At 42.5% G+C, this 23,453-nt stretch overlaps 3 protein-coding genes across 3 annotated transcripts in view; all 3 read left to right on the forward strand.

Moving 5' to 3' along the window:
- The window catches only part of LOC310873746 (putative protocadherin beta-18), a gene marked incomplete at both ends in the record, with an annotated part of 6,526 nt that extends 1,597 nt beyond the window's left edge, over nt 1-4,929 (forward strand). Inside the window, 2 exons of the mRNA XM_083786298.1 lie at nt 4-1,985; nt 4,619-4,929. Of these exons, the coding sequence (XP_083642424.1) occupies nt 4-1,985; nt 4,619-4,929 (2,293 nt within the window). The remainder of the gene's footprint in view (nt 1-3; nt 1,986-4,618) is intronic.
- Nucleotides 4,930-11,054: 6,125 nt separating this feature from the next.
- LOC310873747 (protocadherin beta-15-like) lies at nt 11,055-15,782 on the forward strand (the record flags this gene model as incomplete). The annotated part of the gene is made up of 2 exons (XM_083786299.1): nt 11,055-12,483; nt 14,424-15,782. The coding sequence occupies exons 1-2, from the start codon at nt 11,119-11,121 to the stop codon at nt 15,780-15,782; spliced, it is 2,724 nt and encodes a 907-aa protein (XP_083642425.1). The 5' UTR covers nt 11,055-11,118.
- Nucleotides 15,783-16,698: 916 nt separating this feature from the next.
- LOC310873748 (protocadherin gamma-A6-like) lies at nt 16,699-22,331 on the forward strand (the record flags this gene model as incomplete). Its single annotated transcript, XM_083786300.1, has 3 exons — nt 16,699-19,104; nt 21,700-22,115; nt 22,256-22,331. The coding sequence occupies 3 exons, from the start codon at nt 16,699-16,701 to the stop codon at nt 22,329-22,331; spliced, it is 2,898 nt and encodes a 965-aa protein (XP_083642426.1).
- Between the last annotated feature and the right edge of the window lie 1,122 nt (nt 22,332-23,453).

Here is a 23,453-nt window from a genome sequence, read left to right on the forward strand (position 1 = left end):
AAGGCGCTTTCCTTTGGAGAGCGCCCATGACCCCGATCTTGGCACAAACACTGTTCGTGAATATAAATTGAGTTTGAATGATCATTTTGCGCTGGAAATAAATAAGCAAATGAACGGTAACACGTACCCGGAGCTAGTCCTTAAAAAGTCTTTGGACCGGGAGACACAAGCTGAATACACATTGACAATGAATGGGGTTGATGGGGGCTCTCCAGCTAGATCTGGAACTGCAAGAATTCACATCCGAGTTTTAGATGCCAATGACAATGTCCCACTTTTCAGCCAAAGAGTTTATAAAGCCTCTGTGCCGGAGAACTCTGCCAGGGGGACTTTGGTGGCGATGTTGAACGCCACAGATTTAGATGAAGGTGTTTATGGAGAGATATCTTACTCTTTCAGCCATGTGTCAGACAAAACAAGAGGAGCCATTGAAATTGACTCATTAAGTGGGGAGGTTAGGGTGGCAGGGCCCATTGACTATGAAGAAGCCAGTGTACATGAGCTGGATGTCCAGGCTAAAGATGGTGGTGGTCAGGCCTCGCACTGTAAACTTATAATTGATGTTATTGATGAGAATGACAATGAACCGGTCATAGCAGTGAAGTCGGCCTCTGCCACGGTAGATGAAGATTCCAAACCGGGGACTATGGTGGCTCTGCTTAATGTGTATGATCTTGACACTGGGAATAGTGGTCGGGTTAAGTGTGTCATCTCAGAAAATGTTCCATTTAAGCTAGTGACAGAGGTAAAAAATTACTACATGTTAGTGACAGACGCTATGCTAGACAGAGAAATGCAGCCGGAGTATAACATTACAGTGACGGCTACCGATGCCGGATTGCCCTCACTCTCCAGTAGAAAGATAATTAAAATCATGGTTAGTGATATCAATGACAACCCCCCCACCTTCATACAGAATGAATACAATGCCCAGGTTTTGGAGAACCAACCCATTGGCACATTTGTAATGAGAGTGCATGCAGAGGATGTTGATGACGGTTCCAATGCTAAAGTACTGTACTCTGTGTCCAGGGCCACCTCACCAGAAATGTCTTCATTCCTTTCCATCAACTCAGAAACTGGTGAACTTTTCACCTCACATCCCTTTGACTACGAACAGTTGGTTCATTTCCAAATGCAGGTCACAGCTCAGGATGGGGGTGATCCCTCTCTTTCCAGTAGTTGTACAGTAAACATTTTCATTGGCGATAATAATGATAACTCACCTGTGATCTTATATCCTGTCCAATCCACCGGCTTCATTGCTGAAGACATGGTGCCACTGGGGGCGCCCAAAGGTTACCTGGTTACTAAGGTGGTAGCTGTGGATGCTGACTCTGGGCATAATGCATGGCTGTCTTACAGAATAGTCAAATACACACAGCCTAAACTTTTTACGGTAGGCTTGCATACAGGTGAAATCAGAACTGTCCGACCTTTTTTAGAGGATGATGAAGCAAAACAAACACTGGTTATCTTGGTGAAGGATAACAGCCCAGAATCTCTTTCAGCCACTGCCACAGTCAGTATAGTCATTGGTGATGGCCTGCCTGTTCTTAGTGAACTTTTTGAATTCACAGACGAATCACGGGCCAGTGAGGACTTAACACTCTATTTGATCATCGCTCTGGTGACCATTTCTTCTCTTCTCCTCCTTTTAGTGAGCACAGTAATTTATTTTAAGGTCTGTAGGCATGATTATGCATACCGTTCAGCCACCTCCAATCTCCCTGTTTTCCCCACAACCTATTTCCCCCCGAGCTACACAGATGTAAGCCGCTGTGGGACCCTCCTGAGCGATGACCGATATGATTCCTTTCTGACCACTGGCTCGTGGAGAGGAGACTTTCGTTTTAGCGGCAATGTAGACACTGACACTCTGAAGAAAAGAAGTGCAGCCTATCAAAAGAACACTTTAAGTTTAAGGCATGCCAGTGCAGACAGGGTATCTAGTCTGAAGGTGAGGCCAGGGGCTCCACAAGCTTGTTATATGATTGAGACTATTTATTAGGGCCCTTGGTCTCATGTTTTTGCATCTCTACTTTATTTGTAAAGAAATCTAAATTGTGATGGCTATAAACTTTAACTTTTACCTGTGTATGCATGTGTTGAATATTTATTATATATTTTGCATTATTTAACGTTTCAATGTTGGATGCAGGTCTTGGGGAGACACTGTAAGAAAGCATAGATATATTAAACACATTCTGTTTCTGAGTGGTATAGTTGTTTATCAAAGACTGAATACGTTGCTGTTGACACAGGTCTGCATGTACACACTATACACAGATACATTTTAGAGAAGCATTTATACCACCCATCCGTCCGTCCATCTGTCTCTCTGTCACAGTAACTTAAAAAAGGTATCCTTTTACAGAAACCTGTAGTGTATCATTTTCAGCATGTGTTATCCACATAAACCCTCTATACTTAGTTGTCTAGGGTCGGCTCTGTACTTGGTCTGCTCTATTGTCCAAACCAAACCATGCACTTTGCAGAAAATAGCCAATCTACAAGCTCCACAACGTATTGGCTTGCAACGCGAGCTTGTAGATCTGATATTTTTGATGAATGTTCCCCCTAGAATAGAGATGCTATTTGGTTCAAGTGGTCAACGCATTTTTTTATACTGACCTGATGAATATCTTGTGAGTTCGTAACGTTGTCGCAAATAAAATAAATCCTTTGTATACCTGGTTAATGGTGTGTGGGCTCTATCTATCTTCATTCTGGTTTCACTGACGATGTGCGTGTAAATAAGCATGCTTTCAAGTGCTCAACATTATCATTAAAAGCCAATGTGTTGATTTAACTCTTGAGTGTATAGGTAATGGACCCATAATTCTCAGATTAACACACATGCTTTTTAGTTCAGATAGTTAGATATAGTGATGCTTTACCATGAGTGGAATATCCCATGTTTTACTGCCATGTACTGCACTTGAAATGTGTGATAAAGGTCATTCTGACATTTCCCCCATGTGTTTAGCATACAGTCATTCTATTCATTTTGACATAGTTGAAGGAATGCAGTCCTGGCTGTCTACAGTGTTTGATCATTCATGCATCTGCTTTCTCTCCTTTCAGTTGTGCCCTTTGCAGTGGTGGAAATAGTATATTCACAGTTTAAGTATATCAATACTGCAATGAAGAAACACTCTGTTGCAAGTACAAGTCTGGTATTCAAAACTGACTTGAGTTAAAGTACTCATTATGCAGAATATTCCATTTCTCAAGTTTTCAAATGAATAAAATGTATAAAAATCTATAGCAGATCTACAAACTCAAAATGTGTCACATTGCGACCTTGTATATTAGCTAATCTGTATGTATAGTGCTGAAGGTAATGTTTTGTAATAATAATAAAAATATGCAAAGTAAAACTAAAGTTTTCAAAGTAAAAGTATAATATAATTTGCAACTGAGATGTATTAGAAATAAATGTATTGAAAATTGTAAATACTCCAATAAACTCAATATATCTCAAAATTATACTTGAGTAAGTATACTATAGTACTGCACCGCAACCTATAAGCAAACGGAGAGGGGTCAAATTTGTCTTTGGTTATACTAACAAGATGTAACCGTATTCTTTCAAGTGATTTTCACAATCACCGATTCAATCCGTTTTTGCTTGATTGACTCCTTTCAGTTTTCACTGAAAGGCAACTTTACTTTTATCTCTGGCACAAATGTCTTGATATTAAGTCACATGTTGCACTCAGTGATGCAATAATTTATTACAAATTATTGACATTTGACAGATACATTGGGTAACAATTGCAACTTGCAGTGCTTCCCTGCAGTGGTTCACAAAGTGGGGTCTTTATCCATATTGTATACGTAGGATATAAAAAGAAAATAGCAATGCAAGCTTGCATCGTGGCACTGTACATCTGCTATTTTTATGTTATTTTTAAATCTCCAATGATTGGACAATTTGGAATGATTTATACTTTTTAACACAAAACTTCTTCTGGGGGTTCCTGGGTCTGACATTTTCAGATGGGTCTCAGTCTGTGGCCAAATAGGGTATACACATCAATTTGGGGGTCTTTGATATGAATCGGTTTGAGAACCACTGCTTTTCTGAATAGGGTAATTATGTACATTGGCACAGTTTAATTCACTTCATATAGACAAAATACACACAATTATTTGTATAGGTTAGTAAAAGCTTGCATCCTAATCACGCACAAATGTGCACGCGCGCACACACACACACACACACACACACACACACACACACACACACACACACACACACACACACACACACACACACACACACACACACACACACACACACACACTTGAATTATTTTATTTGGTCCACAATTTAAAAGGAAAATGCATAAGGACACAAACAGTATGGGTGCAGTTATGTTACAATCACAAGCCTATGACACATGTTTGGAATCATGATACAACAACAATGTCACTCAGCAGCGTCTCTGATAGCCATATTCGTTCACACGACGGTGCTCAGGACTAGGCTTAGTCTCATATGGTGGCATAGATAGACAGTACAGCAGGGACAGTACGACACCTCGCATTGCAAGTTGTCGAGAGTTCAAAACGCTCCCACAAACGCTCCCACGCTGTGGACATGTCCCAGGCTGGACCATCAGAGAGAACGGAGCCAGCACTCTCACACCGCCGCCCGGTGACAACACGCGGCGTCCGCTTGCCGTAGGGAAGTTGCCGTCTCACCGGGTCTCTCCCGGTGACGCCGCACCCTCCACACTCCGCAGCCGCTCTCATGGGCCTGGAAGTCCACACACCGCTGCCCCGATGGCAGACCGACACACAGCGGGGAAGTCACCAGGTCCACTGCCTCTCCTCCCGGCACCTGTTGTTCACGGGAGGGACCAACAGGCAGCGTGGTCGCCGATAGTAGACTACGTCGCTGGGTACATCTTGACGTGATATCCTGACACACAGCCACCGCCACAGGAGTTGCAAAAGTTCCAAAAGCTGTACCCACTACATTAACGATCGTAGTTAGAACGGGTGCGGTTGTTAGATGTTAAAGAACAAGCAAAGTTGGCGTCCACCGGCGTTTCCACCGTGCCGCCATTGCTGCGCGTGCGCAGTCACACACACACACACACACACACACACACACACAGGCCTGGGTCTGAATTCGTATAAGTGAACTGATGATTTTAACTGTCATTTTCTGTTTCTATGTGTGATTTGGAAATAGGATGTATTCACTTTATTGGTCATTGGTGTGTTTGCAGTGTTCTGGTGAATCCTTTGTAAGGTTTACTTTATAAATTATTGTTGTAAATAGGCTAATGGCACTCCAAAACGTTAACATCAGGTCAAACTGAAACCGTTGCATAACAAAGTGGCACCCCAGATAAAGGACCTCAGACACTCACAGTCACATAAGCCTATAGATTTATATCACTAACTAGAAAAAGTGCCCTTCTGGGCACATGTCTCCACCAGGATTTCTTCCTCAGCCTAGTGGGAATATGCGTGCACAGTTTCATCGCAATCGGACGCTGCGTTGAGGAGTTGTGGCGATTTGTACAGCACTCCTGTGAACTTTGGAAGCCAATCTTAACCAATCAGGATGGAGTGTGAGAAATCTGAAAGACCGGTTTCGTTGAATGGCTCTAGAGAGACTGTGTACCAATTTGCGTGATGTTTGGACAAAATCTGTAGGTGTACTGTGCAAAAACTTGTTTTGCACAAATTGGCCTCCTGGTGGCGCTATAACAGGCCGTTCTGGAAAGTTTGGGGCAGAGGTTCATCCGGCATCCAGGGAGTGTGTGTGCAAAATTTGGCATTGACCGGGTTGTTTTGCACAAAGCGGCCTCCTGGTGGCGCTATAACAGGCCGTTCTGGAAAGTTTGGGGCAGAGGTTCATCGTTGGCATCCAGGGAGTGTGTGTGCAAAATTTGGCATCGACCGGGTTAACGGTGGCCGAGATTAGCTGTTCACGGACACACGGACACACACACGGACGGACGGAGTGCAAAACATACTCTCCCCACATGCCTTCGGCCTGGTGGAGACAATAAATGTGTATAAGATACATTATGTTTGATTCATAGGTATACATGGTGTAAAGCTGCATGGGTACTATTCAGTGATATGCGCAGGCCCTTTTTATTTCTCTAATATGGGTAATGTAGTTAAGCCCGCATCAGTGCTTTGGTTCCAGGCTATTTTAAGACCATGTGTGTGTAATTGTCAACTGGATTGGCACAAACATGCAGTTTATAGGTCAAACACTAAGTCAACAAGAACATCCAAAAGCATGCAGACCTGGGCAGTTTTAAAATATATTTCAGACGAAACAGTGGACATATTCATACTATATGCATGTTTGTAAACAAAGTTAATATAAGAAACTTTTATTGAACCCATATAAACCCCAGGGACAAATTCAGGTGTCATAGCAGCAACCAGCTGAAACTGCAGAGAACTATACTGTGCTCATGCTCTGCATGGTTAGAACAGTGGTGTTCAATGTTTATGTGAAACAAAGCAACACCGATGGACAGGTCAAAATCTCAAGGCACACCTGTATTCACATAGCGAAAATGACACGTTGCAAGCTTGTAGATCTGTAGATTTCTTTTGTAATTTTAGAAATTTGAACATGCCAAAATGCATGTTATTCTTAATCTTAACTTAATAATATAAATATGTTAATTGTAGTGGAATAAAAAGTTAGATGTATTAGAGTAGAAGTATATCAGCAAATGGAAACAATTAAGAAAATTGTAAGTAGCCAAAATAGTACTTGTGGTAATAAACTTTGTTACTTTGCACCACTACTGGTGTTAGAGCCAATGTGATGCTCATACAACCATGTGCTAAAAATAAAGAGCACCAAATGCCCAAAAGTAGGCTACTGATGAATATAGTCTTCCTAATTAGTGACACTAGAGCGGTGCCCAGGAGGCCTTTGCTATATGTTTCACCAGTTTAAATTGAAACGGGCCTCCACCCTCAGGTGGGCCTCCAAGCTTCGACTGACCGTCAGGCGTCAGTTAACCCTGCGTCACCCATGGCCCTCTGTCCCACAATGTTAAGTTACACCTATTTTATACATGGGTAAAATGTGCAGCATTGGAAGGTAAATGGGAGAATCTTTATTGTGAAGGGACGACAGGATGATCATTTTTGCAACTGCATGGATTTGAACTCTGGTCTGCGTGAAACCATACCAACAATAGCTAAACTTCCAACTCTCTGTTGCCAATAGAGATACATTATAGACTTTAGGGAGGCAAGACTACAGTGCTACATTCAGAGTGAAGTCGGAATAGTGTCTGGTTTCTCAAAACAAATGTGTTTGCTGATGTATACACTAGTGCTAAATTAACAAACTGAGCCAAAATCTGTGTATTTGCATACACAATTTAGTTTTATGTTTTGGAAAATGGTCTGAAATAAGGTATGATTATTTGAACATGCTTGAACGTTTGACATTTAAGGCCTATTTCAACAATTGCTACAAATTGCAACAAAACCTGTGAATAGCATAACGAAAATGATACACTGAAGGATAATCTAGCACTGATAATGATGTACCATGCATTTTCAAATCAAGTATGCTTTACGTAATTACAGACAATCTTCCAAAGCATACTTTTCTGTCATACATTTTGGGGGGGGAAATGCCAATTTCACATTGAGGTGTCCAGACTTACACATTTATGGCGCATGTGTTCACCACTGACCTGGCTGAGTCTTGGCAGTGAAGAGGAATATATAGTGTTCTCATCAGAATGATTGTAATGTGGGGCCATGTGTGCCCATGCATGCATGTTATGGCTACAGGCTTATTTGTAGTCTGCATTTGGGTCATAGGAGGAGACACACAGATGAATTGCATGCAGCATATCAAATTAGTAGTTTATAAGCACTGCAAGTACAATTGTATTATCTGAAAGTACTGGTAGTTTTACACACGCACGCGCGCGCGCTCGCGCGCACACACACACACACACACACACACACACACACACACACACACACACACACACACACACACTCCTATATAGCTGCATCCTTATATTCTTCATTTTTACAAACAAGTTGTTGAATGTTTCACAGTGCATGATCCTGTCACAAGAGGAAGTTTCTCTTTCACCTTTCTGCAGTGCTTGCGATGATGTCACTTGAAAGTGTCAAGTGCTATGGCTTCCTCAGTAACTGCTGGAATGGGATGTAACATAATACAATGCAAATATCACACTGTTTTACTTTTCGTTGTTGGTGAGACATGCTGCATGTACAGAGTCAGATACTGCACCACTGGCATCACAAACCTGATTTATACTAAGCATAAATTGGGCTTTATACTAACTGCTTCTTTCTTCTTTTTTTCCTGGTGCCCTTTGTGGATGTCTTACCCTCCTCCTCATATACAGCAGGTAAGATTATATTATTTTTGGTTTCTACCTCAAACAATATAAGCATTGCTATTTACTTCAACTTCCAATGATCAGCACCTCACTATAACCTTTGGTTGTGTTTATTTGCCATTATACATACACTGCAATGAACTGCAAACGTGTGTGTGTGTGTGTGTGTGTGTGTGTGTGTGTGTGTGTGTGTGTGTGTGTGTGTGTGTGTGTGTGTGTGTGTGTGTGTGTGTGTGTGTGTGTGTGTGTGTGTGTGTGTGTGTGTGTGTGTGTGTGTGTGTGTGTGTGTGTGTGTGTGTGTGTGTGTGTGTGTGTGTGTGTGTGTGTGTGTGTGTGTGTGTGTGTGTGTGTGTGTGCGCGCGCTCGCTCGCGCATAATAATTGTATAAACCATGGTAATGATGACCGTTCCACCTCTGTTATTTGACTGCTATATGTGCTGTGCTTCCACTCTGCTTTTCATCTGCATAAATGAATAATGCAGCTTGATGATGTGCCACCAACTGAATAATGCACAGTCAGGAATGATGTGGAGAATGTTATGGTTTGGGGCCCGTTTCTCTCTCTCTCTCTCTCTCTCTCTCTCTCCCTCTCCCTCTCCCTCTCCCTCTCCCTCTCCCCCTTCCCCCTCCCCCTCCCCCTCCCCCCTCTCTCTCTCTCTCTCTCTCTCTCTCTCTCTCTCTCTCTCTCTGCAGTGTATGTGTGTGCGTGCGTACGCTCGCTCCACAGCTACAAAACAATACCCATTCCACAAGTCTCTATCCATGGTGCTGAAACAAGCAATTACACAGTCGGTCAACCTATTGCTGTACAGACCTTTGCTGTATTTCTTTTCCATTATACAGACACTGCAATGAACTGCAAACATCACGTGCGCGCCACCTGCTATGAGCTACATATATATTCACTATAGCTTATATTTTTTGTGTGGTTTCATGCAGTGTTGCTGCAGACATTCTATATATGATTTATATGATGAGGACTACTGCTGCCCCCTACTGCTGTTGGTAGTGAAGACACTGCAGCTATGCACTAATTCCCTTGCTTCCACTATACAGACTGCTTGCAAGAGTCATTCACTGGGAATTTAGTTATATACATTTAAAATAATCAGGTGTAATGAAGATACATCATGCATAGCCTACTAGAGGTCATTCATTATCTTTTGGTGCATAATACATCACTGTCAAGCCGTGGTATAACCCCTTTTGTGGACTATATGGGACTTTTTGAAGAAGGGTATAACACTTACCTTAAAAGAGCACAAACACTATGGTGACAAGTTCCAAACTGTGCATTTGAGGGCCAGAAGTTCGTAAACATCTGCCAGTCAAAGTACTCGGTATTATAACATAGTTTTATAAACATTATTTAGGCAACATAGCTGCTCGTCTTATCAGTTGGGCCACCGATAAGAGCAGCTGCTCATGGTGTTGTTCTATGCACTCACTCTCGGTGGTGCTGTTGTCCAAGGAGACTTCATGTACTATACTAGCCTCATAGGCATACAGATCACTCAGAGACGATGCTTTATTGAAGAAAATAAGGGATGGTGCACATCTATCCAAGCACTTACGCTAACTTTGAATGGATTTCATTATGGATTGAAAGGATTTTTTTTTAAAGAAAGGTTATCTGTTGCATTTTCATTCAGTCAGGTTTAGATTTAATTAGTTAAAGCTATGGATGTGTGGAGCAAGATTCTTCCGTGGTGCTGGGTGGTGGTGTCCATTTTGCTTCTCTGCGTATTTCAGTCTGTTAGCGGACAAATTCGTTATTCTATACCGGAGGAAATGAGAAAGGGCCTGTTTGTTGGAGACGTGGCAAAGGATCTGGGGTTGGACGTTAAAAGGTTGGTTTCTGGTCGGGCTCGTCTTGTTATAGACGGCGATAACCAATATGTTGCGCTGAACGTGAACAAAGGGCATCTCGTTGTCAGTGAACGGATAGACAGAGAAAAGCTATGCGCAAAGAAATCTCCATGCAGCTTCAGTCTAGAAATTGTACTGGAAGATCCCCTTGAACTATTTTCTGTTACAATCGAAATACAAGATATAAACGACCATGCACCAGCCTTTTCAAAAAAGGAAATTAAATTGGAAATAAGTGAATCCACGCCAACGGGGACTGTGTTCTTGCTCGATAGTGCAGCGGATCCTGATGTAGGAATAAATTCATTGCAAAGTTACTCGTTAAAGCCAACCGACAATTTTGTTCTGAAGCAACACACTCGAGCAGACGGGAGTAAATACACAGAAATGCTCCTTCAGGCGTTGTTAGATCGTGAGAAACAAAGTGAGCACAACCTGATATTAACGGCTGAAGATGGCGGTGAGCCTCAGAGGTCTGGAACCGTTAAGATACACGTTAATGTTCTTGACGCAAATGACAACGCGCCTGTTTTCACGGAATCGCTATACAAAGCTTCTGTCATAGAAAATGCGTTACTTGGTACAGTCGTTGCCAAATTGAGTGCTATCGATGCAGATCAAGGATATAATGGCAATGTAACCTATTCATTCACACACCTAGAGGAAGATTCTACTTCTCCTTTCCAAATGAATCCCCAAACAGGAGAGGTTAAAATTACAGGAGCGATTGACTACGAGACCTCTCAGAATTATGAAATCAACCTTCAAGCTAAAGATCCGTGGGGTATGACAGGTGCCAGCAAATTGTTTGTTGACATAATAGACGTAAATGATAACAGTCCGACAGTCAGCATGACTTCGTACTCGGGTAAAATATCTGAAGACTCTGCTCCTGGTACAGTGGTTGCCTTAGTTAGTGTTCATGATAAAGACTCTGGTAAAAATGGACAGGTTCGTTTAAATATAGATGAAAATCTCCCTTTTAAAATTAAGACATCTCTCCGAAACTACTACACTTTGGTTACAGACAGAACGCTTGATCGAGAAAAACAATCAAGTTACAACATTACCCTCACTGCCACTGATGAGGGATTCCCTTCCTTATCAAGCAGGAAAGCTGTTATTTTAGACTTAACTGATGTTAATGACAACGCCCCGACTTTTACTAAAAGTGTATATAGCACTCAGGTAATTGAGAACAATGCCCCTGGGCTCTCGGTGCTTAGGATTCAAGCAACTGACCCAGACATGGGACAAAATGCCCGTATATCATACTTCCTTATTGACAGCGAGATTAACGGGAACCCGGTGTCCACATACTTCTCTATTGATGCCGAAAGAGGAGTGATACACTCTGTACGCTCACTCGATTATGAGCAAATCAAAGAGTTCAAAATACTAGTTAGAGCCCAAGACGGAGGCTCGCCGCCATTTAGTAGTAATTCAACAGTGCTAATTGCTGTTCAAGATCAGAATGACAACGCTCCCCAGGTTCTGTATCCAGTCCAGAGTGGTGGCTCTCTGGTGGCTGAAATGGTGCCTCGTTCAGCAGATGTGGGCTATCTAGTCACTAAAGTAGTGGCTGTTGACGTGGACTCTGGACAGAATGCCTGGCTCTCATATAAGCTCCAAAAGGCCACAGACAGGGCACTGTTTGAAGTGGGATTACAGAATGGAGAAATAAGAACTATCCGTCAAGTCACTGATAAAGATGTTGTGAAACAAAGATTGACTGTTATAGTGGAGGACAACGGACAGCCCTCTCGTTCAGCTACAGTCAATGTTAACGTGGCGGTGGCTGACAGCTTCCCCGAAGTTCTCTCAGAATTCACTGACTTCATACACGACAAGGAGTACAACGACAACCTGACGTTTTTCTTAGTGTTGGCTTTGGCTGTAGTTTCCTTTCTCTTCATCACGTGTTTAGTAGTGATTATATCAGTGAAAATATACAGATGGAAACAGTCCCGCCTCTATCATTCTAGTCTCCCTGTGATTCCATATTATCCACCACGTTACTCAGACACTTTGGGGTCAGGAACTCTCCCTCATGTCTACAATTACGAGGTGTGCAGGACGACGGACTCCAGAAGCAATGACATCAAATACATGCAGCCTATGAATCAAAGTTTGGTGAGCGTTGATAGCGCTGAGAATGATACTCTAACTCTGCAGCGAGAGAACAAATCAGGGGACATTTCTCAGATGTCGACTTTGGTGAGTTGAAGTGTGTGTGTGTGTGTGTGTGTGTGTGTGTGTGTGTGTGTGTGTGTGTGTGTGTGTGTGTGTGTGTGTGTGTGTGTGTGTGTGTGTGTGTGTGTGTGTGTGTGTGTGTGTGTGTGTGTGTGTGTGTGTGTGTGTGTGTGTGTAATTATTTTACGTGTTTATGAGATGGAGGCTTTCAGAGCGCTTTTCTGTCGCTCTCCGTGGTTCTGAAGTGCTGAAACAGTGTCTATTTTTTATATAAATATACCGGTAATAATCTATTCAGTTTTTGTTTTTGTTTTAAACGATTAATGCCATCACCACATCCCTCACATGAACGTATAGGGTATTTTGTCCAATATCTGGAGTCCTAGGTCAATGTTTTGTTTGAAAGACGTTTGATTGTCTGTTCGTTCTCCCTCCTATTTGAATTAGATTTTGACACACAAAGGTGTGTGTGTGTGTGTGTGTGTGTGTGTGTGTGTGTGTGTGTGTGTGTGTGTGTGTGTGTGTGTGTGTGTGTGTGTGTGTGTGTGTGTGTGTGTGTGTGTGTGTGTGTGTGTGTGCGCGCACGCGCGCAGATAGGACACATAGATCAATCGTATATTTATGTATTTCTCCCATACTTGCACTGTTTGGACTCTAAGGGACGCTATTGTTCAGTGAAACACTTCTCTTTCCAGTAATTTAGTGTCCCACCCTATATCGTGTGTTGCTTTGCTATAAGGCGGAGAGCTCTGTCAGTTGGGGCAAGTGGGAGGATACACTATCGCATGAAGAAATATAGAACATCGAGTTGAAATCCATTTGGATTAGGAATAAATATAGTTTTTCCTGCTAAGGACCATTGTAAGCTATTACCTGTTCTGATGGCACCTCGAGGATATATCTTCCCCATGCGATGGGGATTGTGTTGTGGATTGAGACGTCAAGTTGGCCTACTTTTTTTTTTTCTGTACGTGCTTAATTTGGTAGTTGGTCAAATCAGGTATTCTATACCCGAGGAGATGAAGAGGGGCTCTTTAATCGGTAGCGTAGCACAAGACCTGGGTTTGGATCTGAAAAGGCTCCGTTCTGGCCGGGCTCGTATCGTGACCAGAGAAAGCGTCCAATTTACTGAGCTCAACATAGACAAAGGGATTCTAATCGTGAATGAGAGAATAGATCGAGAGCAGCTTTGTGGCGACGTCACTCCATGTAGCTTCAGCTTCGAAATTATTCTAGAAAATCCGATGGAACTGCATCGAGTAACTGTCGAAATACTGGATGTAAATGACAATGCACCAGTCTTTTCTAATAAAGATGTACGATTTGAAATGAGTGAATCAGCTACAGTTGGAGTAAAATTTCCACTCGAGAGTGCTGAGGATCTTGACGTGGGCCAGAACACGTTGCAAAATTACATCTTGACACCCAACGATTATTTTATTTTAAAACAACATGCCAATCCAGATGGAAGTAAATATGCTGAAATGGTGCTTCAGAAGCCATTAGACCGAGAGGAACAACCCAGCCTTTTTCTGAAACTAATAGCAGTGGATGGAGGCACTCCACAGAGATCTGGTACAGTAAATATAGATATCACAGTTTTAGATGTAAATGATAATGCTCCTGAGTTCAACCAGTCAGTATACAGGGCTGGTGTGAGGGAAAATGCGCCAAAAGGCACTTACATCACAACAGTAAATGCTACAGACGCAGACAGTGGTTCAAATGGACACATTACATTTAGTTTCTCAAAAATGAAAGGGAGCATAGCTGATATATTTTCAATTGATGAAAATGCGGGTAGAATATCTGTGTCTGGTTCGATAGATTATGAAAAAGACAAGAAATATGAAGTGAGAGTAGAGGCCAAAGATCGCGGAGGTTTAACGGGGACTAGTAAAGTTATAATCGAGGTGTCTGATGTTAATGATAACGCCCCATTTATAAATATCATGTCGTTCTCGAGCCCGATATCCGAGGATTCCCCTCCTGGCACTACAATTGCTATCATAAAAACCCAAGATGCAGATTCCGAAAATAATGGAAAGATAGTGTGTTCTATAGATGCTAAGCTTCCATTTAAAATCCAGTCATCTTTAACAGGCTATTATAATTTGATTTCTGATCAGCGTTTTGATAGGGAGATAACAGCAGAATACAACATAACGATAATAGCGTCCGATTCGGGTTCTCCCTCTCTCTCCAGCACCACAATATTAAACCTTAAAATATCTGACGTTAATGATAATGCCCCATTATTTGATGAATCCGCATATTCTGCTTACGTCATAGAGAACAATTCCCCTGGAACGTCCATATTTACCGTCCGTGCGCTGGACACGGACTGGAATCAAAACGCGAAAATATCTTATATGGTTGAGGACACACAGGTCAGTGGTAACCCAGTCTCTAGTTATGTATCTATAAACTCTGAAACTGGAGTTATACATGCAGTGCGCTCTTTTGATTATGAACAAATGAAATCAATTAATTTAGTTGTTAAAGCGCAGGACGGTGGATCACCTCCTCTCAGTAGTAATGTGACTGTAAATATACTGATCCAGGACCAGAATGACAACGCTCCTCAGGTTCTGTATCCAGTCCAGAGTGGTGGTTCTCTGGTGGCTGAAATGGTGCCTCGTTCAGCAGATGTGGGCTATCTGGTCACTAAAGTGGTGGCTGTTGATGTGGACTCAGGACAGAATGCCTGGCTCTCTTATAAGCTACAGAAAGCCACAGACAGGGCGTTGTTTGAAGTTGGATTACAGAATGGAGAAATAAGAACAATCCGTCAAGTCACTGATAAAGATGCTGTGAAACAAAGGCTGACTGTCATAGTGGAGGATAACGGACAGCCCTCTCGTTCAGCTACAGTCAATGTTAACGTGGCGGTGGCTGACAGCTTCCCCGAAGTTCTCTCAGAGTTCACTGACTTTACACACGAGAAGGAATACAATGACAACCTGACATTTTTCTTAGTGTTGGCTTTGGCTGTAGTTTCCTTTCTCTTCATCACGTGCGTAGTTGTTATTATATCAGTGAAAATATACAGATGGAGAGAGTCCCGCCTCTATCATTCCAGTCTCCCTGTGATTCCATATTATCCACCACGTTACTCAGACACTTTGGGGTCAGGAACTCTCCCTCATGTGTACAATTACGAGGTGTGCAGGACGACGGACTCCAGAAACAGTGACATCAAATACACGCAGCCTATGAATCAAAGTTTGGTGAGCGTCGACAGTGCTGGAAATGATACTCTAACTCTGCAGCGAGAGAACAAATCAGAAGACATTTCTCAGATGTCGACTTTGGTGAGTTGAAAAATGTATCCCATTAAAATCTGTGTGTGTGTGTGTGTGTGTGTGTGTGTGTGTGTGTGTGTGTGTGTGTGTGTGTGTGTGTGTGTGTGTGTGTGTGTGTGTGTGTGTGTGTGTGTGTGTGTGTGTGTGTGTGTGTGTGTGTGTGTGTGTGTGTGTGTGCGCGTGCACGCGATAATTATGAGGTGGAGGCTTTCAGGACGGTTTTCTGTCGCTCTCCGTGGTCCTGAAGCGCTGAAACAGTGTTTATTTTTTATATAAATATACCGGTAATAATCTGTTCGGTTTTGGAATTTTTTAAACAATTAATGCCATCACCACAACCCTCAAATGAACGTATACGGTATTTTGTCCAATATCTGGAGTCCTAGCCTCCTAGGTCAATGGAGCTGTTTGAAAGACGTTTACTTACGTCTTTTCGTTCTCCCTCCTATTTGAATTAGCTTTTGTCACACAAAGGTGTAGGTGTGTGTGTGCGTGTACGTGCGCGCGCGCGCGCGCGTGTGCGTGTGTGTGTGTGTGTGTGTGTGTGTGTGTGTGTGTGTGTGTGTGTGTGTGTGTGTGTGTGTGTGTGTGTGTGTGTGTGTGTGTGTGTGTGTGTGTGTGTGTGTGGGGGACACACAGATCAATCGTATTTCTTTTTCTCCCATACTTGCACTGTTTGGACTCTAAGGGACGCTATTGTTCAGTGAAACACTTCTCTTTCCAGTCATTCAGTGTCCCACCCTATATCTAGTGTTGCTGTGCTATAAGGCGGAGAGCTCTGTCAGTTGGTAGTAGGAGGATACACTATCGCATGAAAAAATATAGAACATTCAGTTGAAATCCATTTGGATTAGGAATAAATGTTTTTTTTCCTGCTAAGGACCATTGTAAGATACTCCCTGTTCTGATGGCACCTCGAAGAAATATCTTCCCCATGAAATGGGGATTGTGTTGTGGATTGCGACGTCAAGTTTGCCTGCTATTTTTTTTCCTTTACGTGCTTAATTTGGTAGTTGGCCAAATCAGGTATTCTATACCCGAGGAGATGAAGAGGGGCTCTTTAATCGGTAGCGTAGCACAAGACCTGGGTTTGGATCTGAAAAGGCTCCGTTCTGGCCGGGCTCGTATCGTGACCAGACAAAGCGTCCAATTTACTGAGCTCAACATAGACAAAGGGATTCTAATCGTGAATGAGAGAATAGACCGAGAGCAGCTTTGTGGCGACGTATCTCCATGTAGCTTCAGCTTCGAAATTATTCTAGAAAATCCGATGGAACTGCATCGAGTAACTGTCGAAATATTGGATGTAAATGACAACGCACCAGTCTTTTCTAATAAAGATGTTCGATTTGAAATAAGTGAATCAGCTGCAGCTGGAGTACAATTTCCACTTGAGAGTGCTGAGGATCTTGACGTGGGGCAGAATACTTTGCAAAATTACATTTTGACACCCAACGATTATTTTATTTTAAAGCAACATGCCAATCCTGATGGTAGTAAATATGCTGAAATGGTGCTTCAGAAGCCATTAGACCGAGAGGAACAATCCAACCTTTTTCTGAAACTAATAGCAGTGGATGGAGGAACGCCACAGAGATCTGGTACAGTAAATATAGATATCACAGTTTTAGACGCCAATGATAATGTTCCTGTGTTCAACCAGTCAGTATACAGGGCTGTTGTGAGGGAAAATGCACCAAAAGGCACTTACATCACAACAGTAAATGCTACAGACGCAGACAGTGGTTCATATGGACACATTACATTTAGTTTCTCTAAAATGAAAGGGAGCATAGCTGATATATTTGCAATCGATGACATATCGGGTAAAATATCTGTTTCTGGTCAGATTGATTACGAAAAAGATACAAAATATGAAGTAAGAGTAGAGGCCAAAGATCGCGGAGGTTTAACGGGTACCAGTAAAGTTATAATCGAGGTGTCTGATGCTAATGATAACGCCCCATTTATAAATATCATGTCTTTCTCGAGCCCCATATCCGAGGATTCCCCTCCTGGCACTACAATTGCTATTATAAATGCTCAAGATGCAGATTCGGAAAATAATGGGAAGATAGTGTGTTCTATAGATGCTAAGCTTCCATTTAAAATCCAGTCATCTTTAACAGGCTATTATAATTTGATTTCCGATCAGCATTTTGATAGAGAGATAACACCAGAATACAACATAACGGTAACCGCATCCGATTCGGGGTCTCCCCCTCTCTCTAGCACCACAATATTAAAACTTAAAATATCTGACGTTAATGATAATGCCCCATTGTTTGATAAATCCGCATATTCTGCATACGTCATAGAGAACAATTCACCTGGAACGTCCATATTTACCGTCCGTGCGCTGGACACTGACTGGAATCAAAACGCGAAAATATCTTATATGGTTGAGGACACACAGGTCAGTGGTAACCCAGTCTCTAGTTATGTATCTATAAACTCTGAAACTGGAGTAATACATGCAGTGCGCTCTTTTGATTATGAACAAATGAAATCACTTAATTTAGTTGTTAAAGCGCAGGACGGTGGATCACCTCCTCTCAGTAGTAATGTGACTGTAAATATACTGATCCAGGATCAGAATGACAACGCTCCTCAGGTTCTGTATCCAGTCCAGAGTGGTGGTTCTCTGGTGGCTGAAATGGTGCCTCGTTCAGCAGATGTGGGCTATCTGGTCACTAAAGTGGTGGCTGTTGATGTGGACTCTGGACAGAATGCCTGGCTCTCTTATAAGCTACAGAAAGCCACAGACAGGGCGTTGTTTGAAGTGGGATTACAGAATGGAGAAATAAGAACAATCCGTCAAGTCACTGATAAAGATGTTGTGAAACAAAAGCTGACTGTTATAGTGGAGGACAACGGACAGCCCTCTCGTTCAGCTACAGTCAATGTTAACGTAGCGGTGGCTGACAGCTTCCCCGAAGTTCTCTCAGAATTCACTGATTTCACACAAGACAAGGAGTACAATGACAACTTGACGTTTTTCTTAGTGTTGGCTTTGGCTGTAGTTTCCTTTCTCTTCATCACGTGCGTAGTTGTTATTATATCAGTGAAAATATACAGATGGAGAGAGTCCCGCCTCTATCATTCCAGTCTCCCTGTGATTCCATATTATCCACCACGTTACTCAGACACTTTGGGGTCAGGAACTCTCCCTCATGTGTACAATTACGAGGTGTGCAGGACGACGGACTCCAGAAGCAGTGACATCAAATACATGCAGCCTATGAATCAAAGTTTGGTGAGCGTCGATAGTGCTGGAAATGATACTCTAACTCTGCAGCGAGAGAACAAATCAGGAGACTTTTCTCAGATGTCGACTTTGGTGAGTTTGAAAATGTATTCCATTAAGTAAGTGTGTGTGTGTGTGTGTGTGTGTGTGTGTGTGTGTGTGTGTGTGTGTGTGTGCGTGTGCGTGTGCGTGTGCGTGTGCGTGTGCGTGTGCGTGTGCGTGTGCGTGTGCGTGTGCGTGTGCGTGTGCGTGTGCGTGTGAGATAATTATTTTACAGCGTATATGAGGAGGAGGCCTTTAGTGAGCTGTTCTGTCGCTCTCCGTGGTCCTGAAGTGCTGAAACAGTGCCTTTTTATATAAACATTCTATTCAATTCAGCAGATGTATAATACAATTAATGCCATCATCCCTAACAAGAACGTGTACGGTATTCTGTCCAATATATGGAGGCCTATAGGTTAATGGAGCTGTTTGAAAGACGTTTATGTCTGTTCGTTTAATAGGCCTATATACCCTCCTATTTTAATTAGCTATGTCGCACAACATACTGTGTGTGTGTGTGTGTGTGTGTGTGTGTGTGTGTGTGTGTGTGTGTGTGTGTGTGTGTGTGTGTGTGTGTGTGTGTGTGTGTGTGTGTGTGTGTGTGTGTGTGTGTGTGTGTGTGTGTGTGTGTGTGTGTGTGTGTGTGTGTGCGTGCGTGCGTGCGTAGAGATATATGCAAATTGATAAATCGTATATTTATTTATTTCCCCATACATGCACTGTTTGGACTCTAAGGGACGCTATTGTTCAGTGAAACACTTCTCTTGCCAGTCATTCAGTGTCCCACCCTATATCTAGTGTTGCTGTGCTATAAGGCGGAGAGCTCTGTCAGTTGGGGCAAGTAGGAGGATACACTATCGCATGAAGAAATATAGAACCTTGAGTTGAAATCCATTTGGATTAGGAATAAATATTTTCCCCCCTGCTAAGGACCATTGTAAGCTAGGGCTACTACGTGTTCTGATGGCACCTCGAATATATATCTTCCCCATGCGATGGGGATTGTGTTGTGGATTGAGACGTCAAGTTGGCCTGCTCATTTCTTTTCTGTACGTGCTTAATTTGGTAGTTGGTCAAATCAGGTATTCTATACCCGAGGAGATGAAGAAGGGCTCTTTAATCGGTAGCGTAGCACAAGACCTGGGTTTGGATCTGAAAAGGCTCCGTTCTGGCCGGGCTCGCATCGTGACCAGAGAAAGCGTCCAATTTACCGAGCTGAACATAGACAAAGGGATTCTAATCGTGAATGAGAGAATAGATCGAGAGCAGCTTTGTGGCGACGTCACTCCATGTAGCTTCAGCTTCGAAATTATTCTAGAAAATCCGATGGAACTGCATCGAGTAACTGTCGAAATACTGGATGTAAATGACAACGCACCAGTCTTTCCTAATTCTGATGTTCGATTTGAAATAAGTGAATCAGCTACAATTGGAGTAAAATTTCCACTTGAGAGTGCCGAGGATCTTGACGTGGGCCAGAACACGTTGCAAAACTACATTTTGACACCGAATGATAATTTTATTTTAAAACAACATGCTAATCCAGATGGAAGTAAATATGCTGAAATGATACTCCAGAAGCCATTAGACCGAGAGGAACAACCCAGCCTTTTTCTGAAACTCATAGCAGTGGATGGAGGCACCCCACAGAGATCTGGTACAGTAAATATAGATATCACAGTTTTAGATGCCAATGATAATGCTCCTGAGTTCAACCAGTCAGTATACAGGGCTGTTGTTAGGGAAAACTCGCCAAAAGGCACTTACATCACAACAGTAAATGCTACAGACGCAGACAGTGGTTCATATGGACAAATTACATTTAGTTTCTCAAAAATGAAAGGGAGCATAGCTGATATATTTTCAATTGATGAAAATGCGGGTAGAATATCTGTGTCTGGTTCGATAGATTATGAAAAAGACAAGAAATATGAAGTGAGAGTAGAGGCCAAAGATCGCGGAGGTTTAACGGGGACTAGTAAAGTTATAATTGAGGTGTCTGATGTTAATGATAACGCCCCATTTATAAATATCATGTCGTTCTCGAGCCCCATATCCGAGGATTCTCCTCCTGGCACTACAATTGCTATCATAAAAACCCAAGATGCAGATTCCGAAAATAATGGAAAGATAGTGTGTTCTATAGATGCTAAGCTTCCATTTAAAATCCAGTCATCTTTAACAGGCTATTATAATTTGATTTCTGATCAGCGTTTTGATAGAGAGATAACAGCAGAATCCAACATAACGATAATAGCGTCCGATTCGGGGTCTCCCTCTCTCTCCAGCACCACAATATTAAACCTTAAAATATCTGACGTTAATGATAATGCCCCATTATTTGATAAATCCGCATATTCTGCCTACGTCATAGAGAACAATTCCCCTGGAACGTCCATATTTACCGTCCGTGCGCTGGACACTGACTGGAATCAAAACGCGAAAATATCTTATATGGTTGAGGACACACAGGTCAGTGGTAACCCAGTCTCTAGTTATGTATCTATAAACTCTGAAACTGGAGTTATACATGCAGTGCGTTCTTTTGATTATGAACAAATGAAATCACTTAATTTAGTTGTCAAAGCTCAGGACGGTGGATCACCTCCTCTCAGTAGTAATGTGACTGTAAATATACTGATCCAGGATCAGAATGACAACGCTCCTCAGGTTCTGTATCCAGTCCAGAGTGGTGGTTCTCTGGTGGCTGAAATGGTGCCTCGTTCAGCAGATGTGGGCTATCTGGTCACTAAAGTGGTGGCTGTTGATGTGGACTCTGGACAGAATGCCTGGCTCTCTTATAAGATACAGAAAGCCACAGACAGGGCGCTATTTGAAGTGGGATTACAGAATGGAGAAATAAGAACAATCCGTCAAGTCACTGATAAAGATGCTGTGAAACAAAAGCTGACTGTTATAGTGGAGGACAACGGACAGCCCTCTCGTTCAGCTACAGTCAATGTTAACGTAGCGGTGGCTGACAGCTTCCCCGAAGTTCTCTCAGAGTTCACTGACTTTACACAAGACAAGGAGTACAATGACAACCTGACATTTTTCTTAGTGTTGGCTTTGGCTGTAGTTTCCTTTCTCTTCATCACGTGCGTAGTTGTTATTATATCAGTGAAAATATACAGATGGAGAGAGTCCCGCCTCTATCATTCCAGTCTCCCTGTGATTCCATATTATCCACCACGTTACTCAGACACTTTGGGGTCAGGAACTCTCCCTCATGTGTACAATTACGAGGTGTGCAGGACGACGGACTCCAGAAGCAGTGACATCAAATACATGCAGCCTATGAATCAAAGTTTGGTGAGCGTCGATAGTGCTGGAAATGATACTCTAACTCTGCAGCGAGAGAACAAATCAGGGGACATTTCTCAGATGTCGACTTTGGTGAGTTTGAAAATGTATTCCATTAAGTAAGTAAGTGTGTGTGTGTGTGTGTGTGTGTGTGTGTGTGTGTGTGTGTGTGTGTGTGTGTGTGTGTGTGTGTGTGTGTGTGTGTGTGTGTGTGTGTGTGTGTGTGTGTGTGTGTGTGTGTGTGTGTGTGTGTGTGTGTGTGTGTGTGTGTGTGTTAATTATTTTACAGCATGTATATATGAGGTGGAGGCCTTCAGTGCGCTGTTCTGTCGCTCTCCGTGGTCCTGAAGTGCTGAAACAGTGCCTTTTTTATACAAACATTCTATTCAATTCAGCACATTTATAATACAATTAATGCCACCATCCCTAACAACAACGTGTACGGTATTCTGTCCAATATCTGGAGGCCTATAGGTTAATGGAGGTGTGTGTGTGTGTGTGTGTGTGTGTGTGTGTGTGTGTGTGTGTGTGTGTGTGTGTGTGTGTGTGTGTGTGTGTGTGTGTGTGTGTGTGTGTGTGTGTGTGTGTGTGTGTGTGTGTGTGTGTGTGTGTGTGTGTGTGTGTGTGTGTGTGTGTGTGTGTGTGTGTGTGTGTGTGTGAGAGAGATATACATATTTTCTATTCAATATATTTACTTGGAGTTCACCGTTTAGACTCAAAGGGACGCTATTGTTCAGTGGAACATTTCTGTGTATAGTGCATGCCAACCATCCCACCCATGACTGCGCAGAGTACCTTGCGCGAGAGATTGAGTCAGATGGGGCACGACAGATATCTCTTTATCTTACAGTTAAAGAATATAGAACATCTAATTTGAATACATTTGATTTAGGAACGGATTATACTTTTTTTCCACTAACGAAGGACCACCATTCACCATTGTATTCTTTGCTATGGCACCTCGAAGACATATATTCCCCTTATCCGTGGGAAGGCGATTATTTTGTGGATTGCGACGTCAGGTTGGCCTACTCGTTCTTTTCTTTTACATGGTTAATATAGTCGGTGGCCAGATTCGATATTCCATTCCAGAAGAG

This window comes from Protomyctophum parallelum (genome assembly GCF_964188405.1).
Source record: "Protomyctophum parallelum genome assembly, chromosome: 16".
Lineage (NCBI taxonomy): Eukaryota > Metazoa > Chordata > Actinopteri > Myctophiformes > Myctophidae > Protomyctophum > Protomyctophum parallelum.